The following is a 20,082-nucleotide window of genomic DNA, read 5'->3' as shown; positions in this document are numbered from 1 at the left end:
TGGGGATCAGACATGCATATGATACTGTGTTTCTTTCAGTGTAGAGTAGTAAGATGATAGCATTTTAATGAATGTTCATGGTTGAACTCTGATCTTACTTTTATATCTTGAAAAATCAGGGCACTTCAGTGCATAGAAAAGACTACAATCACAGGCAAAGAAGCAGTTTCTCCAAAGACATTTTATGGAAACATTAGCTAGTACTGTTATGTTTGCTTTGGCAAAAATAGGCATATACATCTGTATTTTTAACCTGAATGACATGTTCTTGCCCAGGAGCAGATCCTGATTTTCCTTAGTAGGAAGAACAGCCTGATATTTCCAAATACTATCTGAATGTGAATTAGATATGGAATAGAAGGCAGATAACTCACTTGGTCTGTTCTTTTCAAATGCTAGGGAGCAATCTGGCTTCATAAGTAGCCTTTCATCTTATGGCTGAGTAGTAGGGTCCACTATGTGATTATAGATATTTTATTTTCCAAATACGTTGTTTAGCTATTTGTGTTGGTTAAAGAAGTAAATACAGAACCTGAAAAAAAAATTGAGGAAAAGGAGTAAAAATAGTTTTGGAAAAATCTGTGCCATATGATTTTCCCTTTGTTCACCAAGAACTTTAATTTTAAAGTCACAATATAGATGTTAACTGCTTTTTTCAAGGTAGAAAATTTTGCCTCTTTTACAAGCATTTAACTAGAATACATTTGTTAGTCAATGAGCCAGGAATCATCTGGTAAGACTTACGATTTAGCTAAATCATTGCTTCTCTGGAATAGTAGGTATTCAAAAACTATTTCCTATGCAACTTGCCTATTTTTCAGAGAATTGAAGGACTTCAAATCAGTAAATCATTAAGTATGTTTGGACAGTCTATATCAGGACAAATTGATGCAGATAATAATGGATACATGGGTGAGTATAAAATCATCATATTTTATAAACTGGAGTAAACTTTATTGTGGATACTGCTTTGTTGTGGAGAACTATTGTGGGAGATGTCAATTTACTGATTATTTTTTCTTATGTTTTTAAAACTTTCTTAAATTCAAGGTTGGGTCAGAAATAATCAAGTAATTTCTCAGCTTTATACTGTTAGTTCCTTAATATTACATGCCTGTTCTTGAAAAAATGAAGTACCCGTGACAATCAATCAAACATACAATAATGAAAAGAAATTTCTGGATGAATATTTGTAGCCTAAAAATCACATTTTTAGCATGAGTATCTCTATAAGTTTATATTATAAAGTTATATTAGCAAGGAATGAATGCTGTTTTAAGTGAATAGATTCAGACAAATGTACAATGAATCTCAAGGTGCTAGCATGTCTTTTCCAATTAATTTACAGAAGTAAATAGTGTTTTGATAAAGTCCAAAGGTGATGTGCAGTTAAGTACTTATGGCTGAAAAGTAATTCTCTTTGAGTAATGACGATCATTAATCTGGGTGGCTGTTTGTTATCCTCCAGATGTGGCAGTTGGTGCTTTTCGGTCTGATTCTGCTGTGTTGCTAAGGTAAGGTGGATACATTTCATTGCTTAATGACAATTGGGCTTAATTGTAAATGATGGGAGACAGTTTTTAAAAACAGCAGTGATAGTGGCCTCACGATGCTCTTTTTGGTATCCTGAAATTTAATTATTGAATTTTAGTGTGTGTTTCCCACCTTGCATAGACATAATTAAACAAATCATTGAAGTCAGTGTTTTTAGACATTTAAATGAAAATTTCTCTTGATCTGTGCACAGACATTGAGTTGAGTACATACACACATACTGGTAACAGAGCAGATTAATGATATTTCTTAGTCAATGAAAACTGACAATAAGTGCAATTATCTTCCTAAGGAAAAATAATTCTGCAACTAAAATTGCTTATTTTATTTCCTCCTTAGGACAAGACCTGTTGTGATTGTTGAAGCATCTTTAAGCCACCCTGAGTCAGTAAACAGAACGAGATTTGACTGTGTTGAAAATGGATTGCCCTCTGTGTGCATGGATCTAACACTTTGTTTCTCATATAAGGGCAAAAAAGTTTCAGGTTACATTGGTAAGTGTAGTCTGCACAAATAATGCCTGACAATATTCAGTTCACTGATTAATATCACAGTCATCTTTTGAGCCCTCACTCTTTGTCACTATGAAGATCTTTTTTAGAGTAGAAAAGAGCAGCAATTGTTGTGCACCTATCTTGCATGATTTTCAAGTTGTTCTAACCAAGGAGTAGGGCACATTGAAAAGCTGTAGTTGTTTAGAAGTTGTGGCACGGATCAGAGCAAGAGTGTTGCTAACTGTACTAGTTAAAAGTAAACCCCCTGAGCTTAATCTGTGAAATCTCTCTAAGATAGAGGGAGAATCATTATAGCTCCTCTGATTTACTGAGCTCCTTATGTTTTGGTACCAGAGATCAAACTCCCTCTCATGGGTGCTAGGCAAGTGCTGTCGCTCCCTACTGAACTCTTTAAAACCTGGAGCTGGCTTAAGCTGGAAGGCCCAAGAGGGAGAAGTTTCCCTTTTAAATTTGTCCTGTTGAAGAAGCTTATCTGGAGTCTAGATTCTGATTGTAATTGATAAATCTATAGATACAGAGATCTTAATGATTTACTAGTGCCATCAGCTTTTGAGAACCATGCACATTTCCATATATATATTTCATTTCCATAGCGAAAGTTGCCTCTTTCTATGTATGTGTGCATATATAGAAGAGAGAGGCCACTTTTAGTTGTCAGCTCTGAAGAAAGTAGCGCTGATATTCTTCCAGAGCAAGGTTGTCTGTAAACGCCAAAGCAAGTACTGATGGATATCCTCTGTCATCTGTTCTTCACAATCATGCTGGAAGGATTTCGTACAAATTGTTTAGAATAGCGGCATGAATTTATTAGAAGGGACAGCAAAAGGGAAAAAGGAATTACTCTCAAAGGAGAAAGGGTCCTCTCAGAGGGAAGAGGGTTGGTGGTTTCTCCTGTCCCACTGTTTTATTGGGACTCCCAGGGAAGTTTCCACAGTCTTGCCCAGAGGCACCTTTTGACTTTTGACTGACAGCAGGATTGCAGTAGACTTACTAATAGTCCCCACTGTGTGCGGGCCTACTTCAGGGAGGGGAGATTTTACTGTCATAATGACATGCTAAAGATGCAAGCCTGGGTCACCTGCCCCATGCTGACCAATTCTAATTGAAACTTGTTCTTACAGATTCTATGGTTGTGGGGGCTTTGCTCTTAATTATCTTGTCTCCCTGAGTACTGGAATCTGGTCTCTGTGTAGGTACCAAAAGTACCCCCTGCAGAGTACCTTGTGTTCTTATCAGCAGGAAGGAGCCTTTCAGCTTGCATTTCTATGTAGAAAACAGGTGGTTTGCTTAGGAATGTAGCCTATCTTATTGACTTCAGTCAGGCTGGGCAGAGTGGCTTCAGGCAAGTTGCCTTCAAAAGAAAGCATGTGGGGGTTAGTACCATAGGCCCAGTTTACAGAGCCATCCTGCCAACCTCCTGTGCTGATTGCTCATGTCAGCCTGTCACCTATCAATATGATTCATCCAAAATTGTGGTTAATCCATATATATGTGTGTGTGTATACACACACACACACACACACACACACACACACACACACATATATATATATATGTATATATAACTTTGTAAGTATCATATTTTTGTCAGCAGATGAATGTCCCTTATTATGTTTTATTTAAGGTAGTATTAGAATAACAGCTAGTGGAAACAACCCATGGTGGAAGATAAGTATTCCTGGGTTGTTCATCATTTGGATATTAACAATTCACAGAAGTTCTGGTCTCCAGGAGACTTATAGTGATTATACTTATGGCCCTGCAGACCACTCTCATACAAATATCAGCAAGGGCTGCAAACATTTAGTGAGCCAAACTATCAATGTATAATAGAGATCTCTATCTGAATCAGCTTATAATAAGATGTACAGAATAAGCCTGGTATCTCTACTTCATCAGACTCATTTTAAATAGTGGTCTGGAAGATTCTGGCCAAGCTTCACTATCAAGGAGGTGTGCAAAACCTTCATCTGGTTATTGATCGAAGAACTGGCACCTTCAGAGCATGGCCCCAAGTGAACTACACATTAGCATAGACAAATGGATAGATTATCTGAAAGAAGCACATTGAATGGATAGGGTTGTTTCCCTTACACAAAATCAGTGTTCCTGTGCCACCAATTCCAGTGCACTAGGTAGTTTGAAAAAACGGTTGAAAACAAGTACACGAAACTCATAATTATAGCACTGTTGCAGAAGCCTGCTTTATAGTTGTCATAAATGACTCCTTGGGGCAGATAATTCACATTGTAATCATCTTTAATAAAACCAGGACATTTTGCCTCTTACAGGAGTAGGTTTTAATTCTCCCCTTTTTCATTTTTTTTTGAACTCTGGGAGATGAATTTGTAGATGGCTATTTCAATTGCAGCTCTCTTGTTCTTTAAGTTATTGAACCTCAGTTATTGTAATTTTGAAGTCAATTGACTTGTACTTTATTATTTCTTAAGTAAAAGGATGGTTGAAAGATTTATTTGAAATGTGTAAGAGTACTATAGAGTTAATGTTCATGTTTCCTTGAAATAAGTAGGTGCAGTCTTTCTAGAAGAGTAAATTACTCCTAGTAAGTTACTTCTAGAAGAGTAAATAATTCCAGAAAATATATATTTTATAAATGCCACTTGTGAATTATTGTTCCTGTGTAATGAATGACACCTCTGCAGACTACTAGATTTAGCTTAGTTTGTGAAGAATTCACTTATAAGTTCAGGATATGTGAACAAAAGGGAATCCAGAAGTTTTACTCACTTTTACTATTAGTAACAATTTCGGTATTGTACTTTTGAAACTTTTATAAGTAGGAGGAATAAGAAAATAATTAAAGAAGCTGATATTGTTAATAATAGAAACCTAGAAAGAAGTTTACAAAATGTTTTTATGGAATTAATTTTTGAAATTTATATTTTTAGTTGTTCCTTCTTTCATATTTCATTTAGTTTTTAAAAAGCTATCTAATGAAGTGAATTTAAAGTACTTCCAGTATTTTATATAACTTTTTCCTCAAAAATAAAATAAATGTATTTAGATAGTTCCTTAAATTGATTTCAGTTCTTGACGTGTTTTTCAGTTTTGTTTTATAACATGAGTTTGGATGTGAACAGAAAGGCAGAGACTCCATCCAGATTTTACTTCTCTGCTAATGGAACTTCTGACGTGATCACAGGAAGCATTCAAGTATCGAGCAAAAGAGCTAATTGCAGGACACATCAAGCATTTATGCGGGTAATTATTTTTTATTAATGAAAATGTAAACTTCAGAACTGTCCATAGAGATCTATTGCATTTGGTATCTTCTTATAAAATATAGTTAAAAGTTAATGCTCTCTCCTCCTGAGCTGTGGCCTATTGTTCCAGTTGAAGTATTAGTCCCAACCTGAATGGTTCAAAGTTCACTTTTTGCAGCATCTTTATGTCACATTTCTTACACCGCATTATTATTTCGAAATATATGCCTTTTTCTTTCCACAATTGCTATTTTCCCATCTCTGTTTATTCACTTGTTCAGAAATGTACAGACCAAGTAGTTTTGCAGAGCCCCAGATCTATTTGGTGGCAGGTTTTTTAGGGGTGGGGGAGGTGGGGAAGTGGTTTGTTTTTCTTATGACTCCAGCAAAGCAGAATCCAACATGACTGCTTTTGGATGATGCACCTGTTTCCACGCCAGCTTTGTCAGTGGTGTCAGTGGGAACTTGCACAGTTGTGGCACGGTAGGGATCATCTGTGGGCCAGGATGACAGCTCTCATGATGGTTTGGGGTATGTCCTGCCAAAGCACAGCCGATTTCATGTTTCTTTTATTAAAACACTCATTCCCAAACTGATCATCACACTCCTCACATTGGTCAAATTTTAGCATATGAAGCAGTGCCCAGTCTTTTTCATTAGGGAATGGTGTACTTCATCAGAAATCTATTGTCCTCCCCAAAGCCAAACTATTCCCCAGAGCTCTTTCTGGGATTTCAAATAGTAGCCTCAGCTTAGAACTTAATTTTCCCTTGGATACTTATTCCAAGCAAATGCAAACAAGCATCAAGACTCCAATACACTGTGCAGTACTAACAGCAATAATCCCTGTGCTGTTTCCTCATTTCCCTTAACGGTTTTTATTGTTTTACTAGAAAAGAGCTATTAGATGGTTCAGAGCCAGAAGTACAAAATGATATTAATGTAACCATCATTTATATGGTAGGAGAGGTTTTTTTTTTCCTTTGGCATCCTTCATAGATGTGATTTTACTTAACATTAGTCAATTTTAGAGACAACTGCTGAGACTATTTTAAAGATTATTAAAGGTCCAACATTAAATGTTCACAAAAATGCACATCGTGCTAAGTTGTAAAAACGGCAGCCAGTTGACTCTGGTTTACTTGGCCCTCGGTTTCTTGGCATCATTCATATGAATAAGGAATAATCCATGTTGTACACATTTTTCATAATAAATTTATAATAGAAATTATAATTTACTTCAAGTTTTTCCGTTTTGTGGCACATATACTTATAGTATTATGGGGGGTTCAAAGGAGACTGGATCAGTCATTGGGGGCTATGTCGTGAATGTTAGTCAATGGTATTTAGTGCTGGTACTTATAATAAGCAAGGACTTTAAAAAAAAAAAGTGTTTCTTCTAGTATCATTTTACCTTCCCACCTTACTTTATCTTTGGTTGAAATACTTTTAAAACTTCCGTATAGAAAGACAAAAAGTCTACTTCAACCCTTTCATTTGCAGCCAGCCAAAGGAGGATGTAGGAACCAGACTTAGTTGCCCCAGTCTTGAGTTCTGTAAGGAGCTCTAGCTGCTACCAGGAAGGTGTGCAACTGTTAAGAGTTATACTTTCCCATCTCCACCAGCATGGCAGAGGCATTAGGAAGCACTCCTGTGCTTCTGTATATGAAAGCACAGGATGGCTACCTGGATTCTTCTATGTTCTTAATAGTAATAGAAAAAGAAGTTGGATAGTGGTCAGTTTATCCGGGTGGTTCCTGTGTTCCATAAAACATGCCCAGTATCAGATGTTAATATGCATTTGCATTTTAACTCAGCACCTCTTACAGTGAAATGAGGTGGCACTTGCTAATCATATACTCAGGGCTCCAACCCCCAACTCTCAAAGGAATCCCCTATTTACTGGTTGAGCATGCTTTACTTATGATTGCCCCTACTGTGCATACCAATTAAGCTCAACTTTTATATTCCCCCAATTCTATAGATATTTACTAAAAACTTACGTTGTGTCACAGTCTGAGACATTTACGTATTGCCAATGAATGAAACATAAAAAGATTGTTACCTCCAAGGGGTTTAGTCAAGTGAGATGGGACAATAACATGATAATAAAGGAAATGGAAGTGAAGAGAATGAAACAGAGGAAGAGGGCATGATGGCATTTTCAGAGATGCTGCTTGGTAGAATAAGATGAGGCCTGAGAACTTATCATTGGGTTAGCAATGTAGAGGCTCTGGGTGATTATGATAAAAGCATTTCAGAAGGGTAGCAGGGGGAAAGAAGGAAAGGAATGAGAAAAAATTACAAGTTATTCTTTCAAGAAGTTTTGCTCCAAAGGTGACCAAGGAAACCGGTTACATCTTGACCTTTCCAATAGTGGAAAAAAGCAAGTAGAGTGAAAAGCTGTTTTTTCCCCCTTTAAGAGATGAAAAATAACATGTTTGTTCCAATAGGCATGCTCCAATAGAATGAAAATAGTTGGAACAAAATTTTTGAGAACGTAAGAGGGGTGAGGTTAATTGCATAAAATGAGAGACCAGCTATCTACATAGACACATGCGTATTTCTATTTATGTGCCAGCATATGCTGGGCAGATGTGGAGCTAAGGGCTGGAGGTTCTCATACTCTCATTGAAGTGAGAAGTAAAGGCATCATCTTGTGTAGGGGTGGGGTAATTGGTGTTTGGAGTGTGGGAAGAAGAAATACTCTGGGAGAATGGTATAGTTGTCCGATGGTGCTGAGCTCACAGTCACAGTGGCTAGTCAGTATGGCTGGGGTTTCTTTCCCATTACACAGGAGGTAGATGAAGAGTTTGAATTAGCCAGGGCTGTGGCTTTGCCAGGAGAGTGAAGCAAATGAGAGACAAATGAGTTGAGGGAGTGTGACAGAGAATGGTCATATCTGGGGTCATGACATTTCATCAGGGTAAAAAGGGAAGGAAGACATCAAGAGGCTGAGAAAATAGGAGAATAATTGATTTGGAGAGTCACTCACTGCCCCCCCCCACCCAACTCCCAAGGGATCAGCTAATTGTTGGAATTGAGGGAAGGAGTTGGAAAGATAAATAATACAATACATAAAAAACCTTGGAGACTTGAAAGTGATAAAAAGATTGATTTAAAAAAATGTTTTGTTCATAATTCTTTGATCATTTCATGCAAATGGAAGTCTTTCAACTCACTTATATATTTTTGAAAACCCATTGTATTATTTGATGATGAAGAATTTGGCTGTAGATCTTATTATAAAACTTGAGCTTTTGTTAAATATTTCTTTTAATCACATATTCTCTAGTTTCATGTTAGAATTTCTTGGAAAACAAGTGACAGTTTAAACAATCTAGTAAGTATTTACATCACTAACATGTACATCTTCTGACATGTTATTTTTCAAGGCCTATGTGTTCATTTATCTAGTTGGCAGGCACATTTATTTTCCCATCTACTTTTAATTATAACAATATCAAATAGGATTATTTTACATGGTCAAAATTTGTTCTTCATAAAGTAGAAGAGAAAGAAGAAATTGTTTTTTTATTGAAAAAGTTTTGCTTAAAAAATACTCCATTGTGGAAGTTTTACATAGCATAATTTCATTCACCTTTATGACTATTTGCCAGTAAATGGATGGAACTGTAGAACATCATGGTAAGTGAATTAAGTAAGACTGAAAATTGAAGGCCATCTATGTGTTTTCTCACATGGAAGGCAGCAAGAGTTAACGTAAAAAAGGAATTTCCATGAAAATGGAAGGAAGACCTAAAGAGTAGAGGATAGAGATTGGGGTGAGGAGAAGGAGGGCAATGGAATTGACCAAATTTCATTATGTGCATATCTGAATATATCACAATAAATCCCACTACTTTCTATAATTATGCTGCACAAAAAAATTAAAAATTCATTATAGTTTAGTTGCTTACAATTATATTGAGCTTTGAATTTTTAAAAATTTTTATTTGTTCTTTTTAGTTACACATGAAAGTAGTATATTTTTAAATGTATTTATATAAACATGGAGTACATCTTATTCTAATTAGGATCTCAGTCTTGAGACTGAGACTTGTGGATGTACACAATGTTGAGATTCACTCTGGTGTATTCATATATGTACAAAGGAAAGTTATGTCAGATTCATCCCACTGCCTTTTCTATTCCCATCTCTCCTCCTTTTCCTTCATTCCCCTTTGTCTAACCCAATGAAGTTCTATTCTTCCCTTACCATCCCTCTTGTTGTGTGTTAGCATCTAACTATCAGAACATTCAGCCTTTGTTTTTTGAAGATTGGTTTATTTCACTTTGCATGATAATCTCCAGCTCCATCCATTTATCAGCAAATGTCATAAAAATTCCATTCTTCTTTATGGCCGAGTAATATTTCACTGTATATATAAACCACATTTTCTTTATCCATTCATCTGTACCTAGGTTGGTTCCATAGCTTAGCTGTTATGAATTGAGCTTTCATAAAAATTGATATGGCCACATTACTGTTGTATGCCAAGTTTTAAGAAGAGCTTCCCTGTCTGTTCCAATTTTTAGATGAAATGCTTTCAACTTTTTTTTCCATTTAGAATGATGATGGCCTTGGGTTTAGCATTTATAGCTTTTAAAATGTTGAGGTATGTTCCTAACTCTGTAGCCTAGTTTTTCTAGTGTTTTGGACATGAATGGATGCTGTATTTTTTCAAATGCTTTTTCTACATCTGTTGAAATAAATCATGTGATTCTTGCCTTGAAGTCTACTAATGTAATGAGTTACATTTATCAATTTCCATATGTTGAACTAAACTTGCATCCTTGGGATGAATCCCACTTGATCATGGTGCTTATTATTATTATTGTTATTATTTATTCTAATAAGTTGTACATGACAGCAGAATGCATTTTGACTCACTGTACACAAATGGAGCACAACTTTCATTTTTCTAGTTGTACACTAGATGCAGAGTCACACCATTTTTGCAGTCATACATGTACATAGGGTAATAATGTCCATCTCATTCTACCATCTTTCCTACTCCATACCCCCTCCTCTCCCCTCACTCCCGTCTTCCCAATCCAAAATTCTTCTATTCTTCCCTTGCCCCCCTGCCACCATTATGGATCAGCATCCACTTATCAGAGGAAAACATTTGGCCTTCGGTTTTTTGGGATTGGCTTATTTTGCTTAGCATGATATTCTCCAGCTCCATCCATTTACCTGCAAATGCCATAATTTCATTCTTTATCAAGATTGAGTATATTCCATTATATATATGTGCCACAGTTTCTTTATCCATTCATCTATTGAAGGGCAGATAGGTTGGTCCCATAGTTTAGCTATTGTGAATTGAGCTGTCATAGCATTGATGTGGCTGCATATGCTGATTTTAAGCCCTTTGGGTATAGACGGAGGAGAGGGATATCTGGGTCAAATGGTGGTCCCATTCCAAGTTTTCTAAGAAATTTTCATACTGCTTTCCACAATGATTGCACCAATTTTCAGCCCCACCAGCAATGTATGAGTGTGCCTTTTCCCTCACATCCTCGCTGACATTTACTGTTACTTGTATTCTTGATCATTGCCATTCTGACTGGAGTGAAATGAAATTTTAGCATAGTTTTGATTTGCATTTATCTAATTGCTGGAGATGTTGAGCATTTTTTTCATATATTTGTTGATTGATTATATTTCTTATTCTGTGAAGTGTCTGCTCAATTCCTTAGCCCATTTATTGATGTTTGGTTTTTTTTTTGGGGGGGGGGGTGGGATTAAGTTTTTTGAGATCTTTATATGTCCTCAAGATTAGTGCTCTATCTGATGTGCATGTGGTAAAGATTTTCTCCCATTCTGTAGGCCCTGTCTTCATTTTATTGTTTCCTTTGCTGAGAAGTGGCTTTTTAGTTTGAATCCATCCCATTTTCTGATTCTTGATTTTTTTTCTTTTTTTTTATTGGTTGTTCAAAACATTACATAGCTCTTGACATATCATATTTCATACTTTAGATTCAAGTGGGTTATGAACTCCCATTTTTTACCCCGTATACGGATGAGTAACCGATGTGATTCTGATTCTTGATTTTATTTCTTGCACTTTAGGAGTCTTGTTAAGGATGTCAGGTCCTAAGCCAACATGATGAAGATTTTAGGCATAGGGTCTCTGGTTTAATTCCTAGGTCCTTGATCCATTTTGAATTGAGTTTTGTGCAGGGTGAGAAATAGAGATTTAATTTTATTTTGCTGCATATGGATTTCCAGTTTTCCCAGCACTATGTGTTGAAGAGGCCATCTTTCCTCCAATGTATGTTTTTGGCACCTTTGTCTAGTATGAGATAAATGTATTTATGTGGGTTTGTCTCTGTGTCTTCTACTTGGTACCATTGGTCTATATGTCTATTTTGGTGTGCACTATCTTTTTTAGTATGTTCTTGTATGCAATTTGCCAGTATTTTGTGGATAATTTTTGCATCTATGTTCATCAGGGATATTGGCCTGAAATTTTCTTTCCTTGATGTGTGTTTGTCTGGTTTTAGTATCAGGGTAATACTAGCTTCATAGAATGAGTTTGGAAGGGTTCCCTACTTTTTTATTTTATGGAATAATTTAAGAAGGATTGGTGTTAGTTCTTCTTTGAAGCTCCTGTAGAACTTAGCTGGAAAAACCATCTGGTCCTGGAATTTTCTTTGTTTGTAGGGTTCTGATGGCATCTTTGAGGTCACATGTCTCTAGGAATTTGTTGATATCTTCAAGATTTTCTATTTTATATTAGAGTATAAAATTTCAAAATAGTTTCTTATTATCATCTGTATTTCATTAGTGTCCATTGTGATATTTCCTTTTTCATCACTAATTTTAGTAATTTGAGATTTCTCTCTTTCTCTTCATTAGCTTGACTAAAGGTATATCAATTTTGTTTAATTTTCAAAGAACCAACTTTTTGTCAGTTTTTTGTTTCTTTCAATTTCATTTATTTTACTTCTGATTTTAATTATTTTCTGTCTTCTACTGCTTTGGGTATTGATTTGTTCTTCTTTTTCTAGGCCTTTGAGATGTAATGGTTTAGGTGGTTTATTTGGTGACTTCCTGTTCTTTTAATGAAAGAGCTCAATGCACTGAATGTTACTCTTAGCCCTACCTTCATAGTGTCCCAGAGATTTTGGTATGTTATATTGCTGTTTACATTTACCTCTAAGTAATTTTTATTTTCATCCCTGATTTCTTCTGCTATCATTGGTCATTCAATAGCATCCTGTTTAGTCTCCAAGTGTTAGTGTGGTTTCTATTTTTTATTTTATCTGTGGCCTAATATATGGTCTATTTTTGAGAAGGGTCTATGGGCTGCTAAGAAGAAAGTGTATTCAGTCATTGATGAAATATTCTATATATGTCTGTTAGTCTAAATTGTTAATTATATTTTTAGTTCTATAGCTTCTTTATTTAGTTTTTGTTTGGAGGATCTATTCAGTGGTGAGAGAGGTGTGTTAAAGTCGCCCAGTATTATTGTGTTGTGTTCTGTTTTATTTTTGAAATTGGGAAGGGTTTGTTTGATATATGTAGATGGTTCATTATTTGGGGCATAAATCCTTATAATTGTTATGTTTTGTGAATGTATGGTTCCCTTAAGCAGTATGAAATGTCCTTCTTTATCTCTTCTGACTAACTTTGGCTTGAAGTCTACTTTATCTACTATTATGATGGAAATCTCTGCTTGTTTATGTGGCCCATGTGAGTGATATGTTTTTTCCTATCCTTTTACCTTCAGTCTGTGGATGTCTTTGCCTATGAGATGGATCTCTTTGAGATAGCATATTTTTGTTTCTTGTTTTTTAATCCAATCTGCCAGTCTATGTCTTTTGATTAATGAGTGTAAGCCATTTATATTCAATGTAACTATTTTTTAAAAAAATATTTTTATTAGTTGTTGATAAATTTTTAAATTTTATTTATTTATCGGTATGTGGTGCTGAGAATCGAACTCAGTGCCTCACACATGCTAGGCAAGTGCTCTACCACTGAGCCACAATCCCAGAACTCAATGTAACTATTGATAAATAATTTTTATTCCATGTCATTTTTATTTATTTCTGGTTTTTAATTAGAATTAATTTCTCCTTTGATTGACTATTCTTCTAGTGTAATTCCTTCCTTGCTGGTTTTCTCTTTTATTTTTCATTTCTTCTTCATGAAATATCTTATTGAGTATGTTTTATAGTGTAGGCTTTCTAGCTGGGAATTCTTTTGACTTTTGTTTATCATGGAAAGTTTTTATTGTCAATTCTGAAGCTTAATTTTGCTGGATACAGTATTGTTAGCTGGCATCCATTTTCTTTCAGAATTTGGTATATATTATTTCACCTCCACCTAGCGTTGAAGGTCTGGGTTGAGAAATCAGCTGAGATTGGTATTGTTTTTCTTCTACTTGTGATCTGTTATTTTTCTCTGTCATCCTTACAATTCTATCTTCATTCTGTATGTTAGGCATTTTTATAATAATGTGCCTTCGTGTTGTCTGTTGTAATTTTGTATATTTGGGGTCCTATAAGCCTCCTCCATTTGATTTTTCATTTCATTCTTTACATTTTGGAAATTTTCTCATATTATCTCATTGAATAGATTGTTCATTCCTTTGGTTTGTATCACCAAGTCTTCATGTATCCTGATACATCTTAAATTTGGTCTTTTCATGTTATCCTATATTTCTTGGAAGTTCTGTTCATGGTCTCTTAACATTGTTTCTCCATGGTCAGCTTATTTTAAAAATTATATATTTTGTCTTCATTTCTGAAAGTGTCTTCCAAGTGATTTAGTCTGTTGGTGATGCTTTTCACTGAATTTTTAATTTAGTTTATTGATTCCTTCATCTCAAGGATTTTTTTTTGAATCTTTATCTCTTTATTGAAGTGATCTTTTACTTCCTGTATTTTATCGCTAATTGCACTCCTTACATCATCTTTTACCTTGCTAATCAGTTTAACTATGTATATTCTAAACTCCTTTTCTGACATTTCTTCCACGGTGGTATGGATAGATTCTGTCATTGGAGTATTTTGGTTTGTTTGGGGTGATTTGTTCTGTTGCTTTTTCCTGTTATTTGTGTGTCTGCCCATTTGACTGTATGGATCTGTGGCAGTAGAGTTTCTAACCTATGGACTTATAGTGTCCCTGAAGTTTTCCAGTATACCTCACCAATTAGGAGGAAAGAAATAATTACAACAACTAATGAAAATAATATACAGCATTATACCAAATGGTTCCTGCAATGATGTCTACATTGTTAACTGTCATAATAAACAGAAATTATATAATCAGTTATTACTTACAGTAAAAACAGGAAGCTTGCAAAAGGGTTTACAGTTTTGAATGGTGGACAGAGAGAATGGAGAAGTGATTTAGGATGTGATATTTACGAGGGAAGAGGAGAGAAGATATAAGTAATAGAGGAAGGGTGAAATAGAGAACAATAGATATTAGCTGTCAGCAGAAGAAAAGAGAAAGAGAATCAAGGGAAATAGGTGAGAAAAAAATATGTAAAGTAAAAATTTTAAAATAATCCCAAACAAAAGTTTAATATACCAATTAAACATCCTAGTCCTCAAAAAAATGCTCCATGAAAAATAACTGGTTTCAAAAATACTAGAAATGAGAAAAAAATATGAATATGTATAAGTCTCTATAATCCATTAAGGTCCCAATGAAACAGAGAAAAGAAAAACAAAAACAAAAAAAATCTTGGTGAAAGTTAAAGGAATTCTTTCCCTTGGAGTTCAAATGATTCTCAGCTTCTCTTCTCAGCAGTGTTAAGTGGGGTCATCTTCAGCATGATGCTCCACCCTCTGGATTGCTGGAGTAAGAGAGGTAAACTTGTAGGCAGAATTCCTGGAGGTGGGTTTATGGCTTAGGTGGGTTCCAGGCTCTTTGCTGAATGCCAGTTGGTCTGGAGACTTTAAATCAATGGTTGCTGGTCCACACTTGAAAACTGTACCCCAATGATCTCCCCTGTGTTCTACTCATGTGGTGGAGGATCCAATACTTAGTCCACTAGGTCACCTGCAGATCACACATTTTCCCAGTCTCGGGTTCAGTCTCCAAATTCAATCTCTCCTGTCCCTCCTTTTTTGAATTCCTGGCCAGGTTCATCTCTCCTAGCAGTTCTGCAAGCAGCTGGATTGGAGGGAGATGGGTAGAGCTGAGAAGGTTTCTATGACTAGTATTCCCCTGCATAAACCACTCTGCATGTTTTTTTTTTTTTTTTGTCTTGTCACTTAGGCTTACTCTATCTTGTGCAGTGTGGGTTTGCGAGGCCTGGATTTCAGGCCAAACTTGGGTTTGCCAGTTATCAGCTCCCCAGGTGCTGGCCCCTGTGCTGCAGCTGCAGAATGGTTCCTTCCTGTGTCCTCTGCTCACAGCTGGGAGAGATTTGGCTTCTTTTCCACACAAGGATGTTGTGCAGCCTGCTTTTAGTTTAGTTGGACAGTGTATTTGATCTCTAAACTCTCCATACCCAGACATTCCTCAGGCCTCCTAAAAATGCAGGTTCTTTTAATTCCCTTATCCCTCCGCTTTGCTCATGGACTAACTGCTCTGGCTAATACCTTCTGCCATGGCATCAGCTGTTGGCCCTGGGGCTTTCTTCCTTATTTTATTATATTGAACCTCCTGAGTCCCCAATCTGCTTTGAATGTCCAGTTTTAAATTCCAGTAAAGTCCCCCCACCACACACACACACTTTTTTTTTGTTCACCCACCTTACTGAGAAACTGCCTATCTGCTTTCTTGGTTTCATCCTATAGAGCAGACAGGAAAGTGACCTTCTCAATTCCGCATCTTGAAATCTCTATCTTAGTATTTTATCTATGGAAATCCTTTTCAATTAGATGCCACACTCTCCTCTATGAGAAACTATTTCCGCATTCATATAAGTGTATGAAAATGAATCTGCCTTTGCTGTATTCAAATTTACTTTATTAGATCTATCAGATTTATTAAGACAAGATAATTTTGAAGCTGTTTTGATTTAAGGAAACCCAAGAAACAATTTGCAACAGTGTTTAGAAATTTTAGAACAGCCATGGTAGGAGATTTCTCTTAATATTTTGGTAGATGATATATCTTGGTTGATCTTGGTGGAATCTCTGCATTAAAATAGTCACTGATATTTGCAGAAGAGAAAGATGCTAGCTTGAAGTACCAAACAACAGACTGCTTGTCTGCAACATTTCCATTAAAGCTAGAAATATTTAACTGAGTTTCTGGTTCAGGATTACCTCTCCCCATCAGTATTCCAAGATCCAGTGAGTTCAGTGGCCTTAGCATGTTAAAACCATGAAATTAAAATCATGAAATCACATGCCTACCTGTGTAGTAGATTGGTTTATTCTTTTCTTCTCTTTCATTTCTTAATTTTCTAAACTTGGAGTTTCTGAAATGCAAATACTTTATTTTTTATATAAGTCTTTAGACAACTTCTAAAACTCATCTTGTCCATAATTTCAAGGAAATGAATGTATATTTAATTAGTAAATGGTATTTTATTTATATTATTACTTGGCCTATTTGCTTGTATTATTGAGCAATATATGCACATAGTTTAATGAAGTACTGTTTGCTGCAAAGCAGTTATTTTTTAATCATAGCACACGATGAATTGATTTATATATGAACATATTCTGCTGAAAATCTAAGTGCAAATAAGCTAAGTAACTACTGATATTATGCTTTTCAAGGAGAGAATTGATTATTCTGGCACATCTGAATATTTTGTTGAATGTTAAGTCTTTGAAGCAGGATTATGTCTTTCACATTTTTGTGTTCTTGTATTCTTGGAGCTAGCACAATTTATTACCAAGGGCAGAAACTTGATAAATAGTTAACAAATTGTGGACTCTGTATTCTTAGTGCTATTTAAAGAATTCTACAAGGAAAAATCTGAGAGTATTCTATTGGTACAATGTCGGGGCAACTGTCTTCAGAGGGATCTTTTCTCAGGAAGTTGTAGTGCCTAAAGCCCAGTAGCTCTTTAGCATCTGAACCACTTACCAGATAAAGTGGTTAGAATTGCATGTGATGGTTCTGGCTTAGATTCCAACCTATGCCTTGGTCTCCCCTTCTCCCTCCTCAGCACCACACTGGCACTAAAGGGGCATTTCATGAATACAAATATAGCCATCTTTTAAAATTAAAAACCATCTGTATTTATTAGGTGGCCTTCCTTATTCTGTGCTTGTGCATGCACGTTAGAATATTTATTTCTCACACATCTGGGTTTATGGATTATAGACTGAGATGTGGGTTCTGACTTATAGTTTTGTAGCTTCAGAACTTTTCTTGCACACAGTAGACCAGTGAATAGATACCTTAAAATATTGGTGCCATGACATCATTTTCCATTTAAAATTTTATAAATACTTTGGCCCCAACCTTTAAATAAATTCCTTCAGTATATAAATACAGAAGGAGATTCTGGGGCCTACAGCTTAGCTTACAAATTGACCAGACATAGAATTCCATGAAAGTCAAGCAAGAAGATAGACTTTGGGTAATTTCAGGCATGTGCTAATTTGCATGCTTGTGGGTGCCCTGCTTTATGTAATTGTCCATAAAAATGTGGCATGGAATTTCCATTATTTTTAATATACTAGCACATGCCTGCCCATATTAGAAAATTTAAGCAAATCTACATATTCCCCTCCCAAATACTTTGTCACTTTGGGACATTTTTGACATTACTGCTTTTGTCCTTAGATATTCACACTTATTTAACTTTAATATCTCCACCTATCAAATACAGTTCTTGCAAGAGTGCGCGTACATTTTATATACTGCAAGAAAAGCATAATTAATAGCTAATTAGGATAATGAAAGTAATATACACCAGATGTAGAGAAGACCTTGTGGAAAATTAGTATGAATTAGATAACATGTGATTTGGTCAATGCAAGCTTGTTGAGAAGAATTAAAACAGTGGACATGTGGAGGGAGAATCAGTGGCTGTCTAGCTCCTACACCTGGGGAATAATTTAATCAAGTTTGCTATTGTAATACTCAGGGCTTCAAGCTGTTCCATTTTCACAAGTGGATAACTTGGGATTTGGGTCTTGATTTGCAGCATTCCTATATGGTCAAGGCTTCATGTGGAGATGATCACTTATCAAGTAATTTAATAAAAGTATCTCTATGCAGAAGAATGGAAAAGTAATCAGACCTTGAGTACCCTAATTCAGGCTCTGATCTTCCAGATACCATTTAATTAATAGAAGTCTAATACTTGCTATTTAATTTATTTTCTATTTAATGTTCATTGGTTGGCAATAGTCCAGTTTTCTTATTTCCTCCAAATGTTCAGCAGTGTTTCTTATTTTAAGAAATAAATTCAGTAATTCCTTAGTTGGCTTATATAGCTACATTTGGGGCATAATATATGTAATAATTACCATGTCTAACTATTTTGCATACATGGTCATTTAATTGTCACAGCATATAGTGTAGGTATTATTACTATCATTGTTTCCATTTTCAGATGAGATAAAGCCACAGATTATGTAACTTGCCCAAAGTTACAAATAAGTAATGGTCTCCAGATTGGAAAACCAGTTCTCTACCTCCAGACCACTTAGTTTCAGCCACTTTATTTATTGATAAGACAAATGTGAAGAGAAGAAAAATTACATCCTTTTTGTGTAGAATTATATAAAGACATGGAATAAGTATAGTCTGTTATGTAGTATGTGTCATCTTTATTAATTTATTTCCTAGATTTTTAATGAAAAGTTACTATAGATATAAATAATACAATAATCTATACCATTGGTATTTTTCCTATCCATTAGGGATTATTGATTGAGGTGTATTTAAAATAATCTATTTTATTTGCTTTTAGGCAGTGATATTTAATGCGTATTCCAATCTTGAAATGATTGGACATGTGGACCTGAAATCTTGGTCCACTGACATTACTCAGTAAGAAGTTTGTCAGTTATAGCATTATGGGTCTACCCTGAGGAACTCAAGCACAGATGTAAACCTGAAGTGTGGTTTAAGATGATACGTCTAGCCTGGGTGAAAACACTAGGGACTTTTTTTTTTTTTTTTTTTAATGGCCAGGAAGGACTTTATTGAATCTGTTGTTTGAAAAGAGAAACTGTGAGTTGAAATAGGCATGGGCATTTGAAAATTGGAGTCAAACTGATCTTTAAATGAAAATTGTTAGATAAAAATTAAAGTTTGTATGATATATATTAAACTCTGACTAGTTCTTCAAATTATCTTCCAAGTATAGTAACAATTATAACAACAAGAAAAATAAAGACTGCACAGAATTTCCACACTAACTCCTGTGTTTGTGGAATGTATTTGCTGGTTGTGACCTGCCCTCTCAAATTCTGAGATCATGTATACTTTCAATTTTCATTGTGCTTTAGATTTTGTTCTATAGATTTGTTGCCATGTCCCATTTCATGTAATTTGTCAACTGAATTGTTATAAATCTTCATGGATTACTTTATTAGTAAAGTTTTATTAGCTTACCCTCTTAGATGAGGAGAAAAAGAAAGTTGCTTTGTTCAATATACTTTGGAAGTTGCATTTCTGTCTAGAGAGGTCTTAGACAAGTGCTAACAGATGCCCTGTCGTACATCTGGATTCTGTATATTTGTTTCCATAGACTGGAAATGCCAGAACACCTTTACTATCTGGTGAAGCGCTTATTTAATTGAATCCTGAATGTTATCAAAGTTATTCTCTAGTGGATTATTTCACTATGCATATGTGTGTTAACAAGTAATTTTGATAGGTATGTTTTCTTTTAGTGCAG

The 20,082-nt window shown here is 35.3% G+C and overlaps 1 protein-coding gene across 1 annotated transcript in view; it reads left to right on the top strand.

Moving 5' to 3' along the window:
• Nucleotides 1–20,082, top strand: part of Itga4 (integrin subunit alpha 4) — an 83,796-nt gene that overhangs the window by 38,098 nt on the left and 25,616 nt on the right. Inside the window, exons 12-15 of the mRNA XM_027943944.3 lie at nt 822–912; nt 1,469–1,514; nt 1,894–2,048; nt 5,137–5,291. Of these exons, the coding sequence (XP_027799745.1) occupies nt 822–912; nt 1,469–1,514; nt 1,894–2,048; nt 5,137–5,291 (447 nt within the window). The remainder of the gene's footprint in view (nt 1–821; nt 913–1,468; nt 1,515–1,893; nt 2,049–5,136; nt 5,292–20,082) is intronic.

This window comes from Marmota flaviventris, chromosome 11 (assembly GCF_047511675.1).
Source record: "Marmota flaviventris isolate mMarFla1 chromosome 11, mMarFla1.hap1, whole genome shotgun sequence".
NCBI lineage: Eukaryota > Metazoa > Chordata > Mammalia > Rodentia > Sciuridae > Marmota > Marmota flaviventris.
This window is presented reverse-complemented; position numbering and strand designations above follow the sequence as displayed.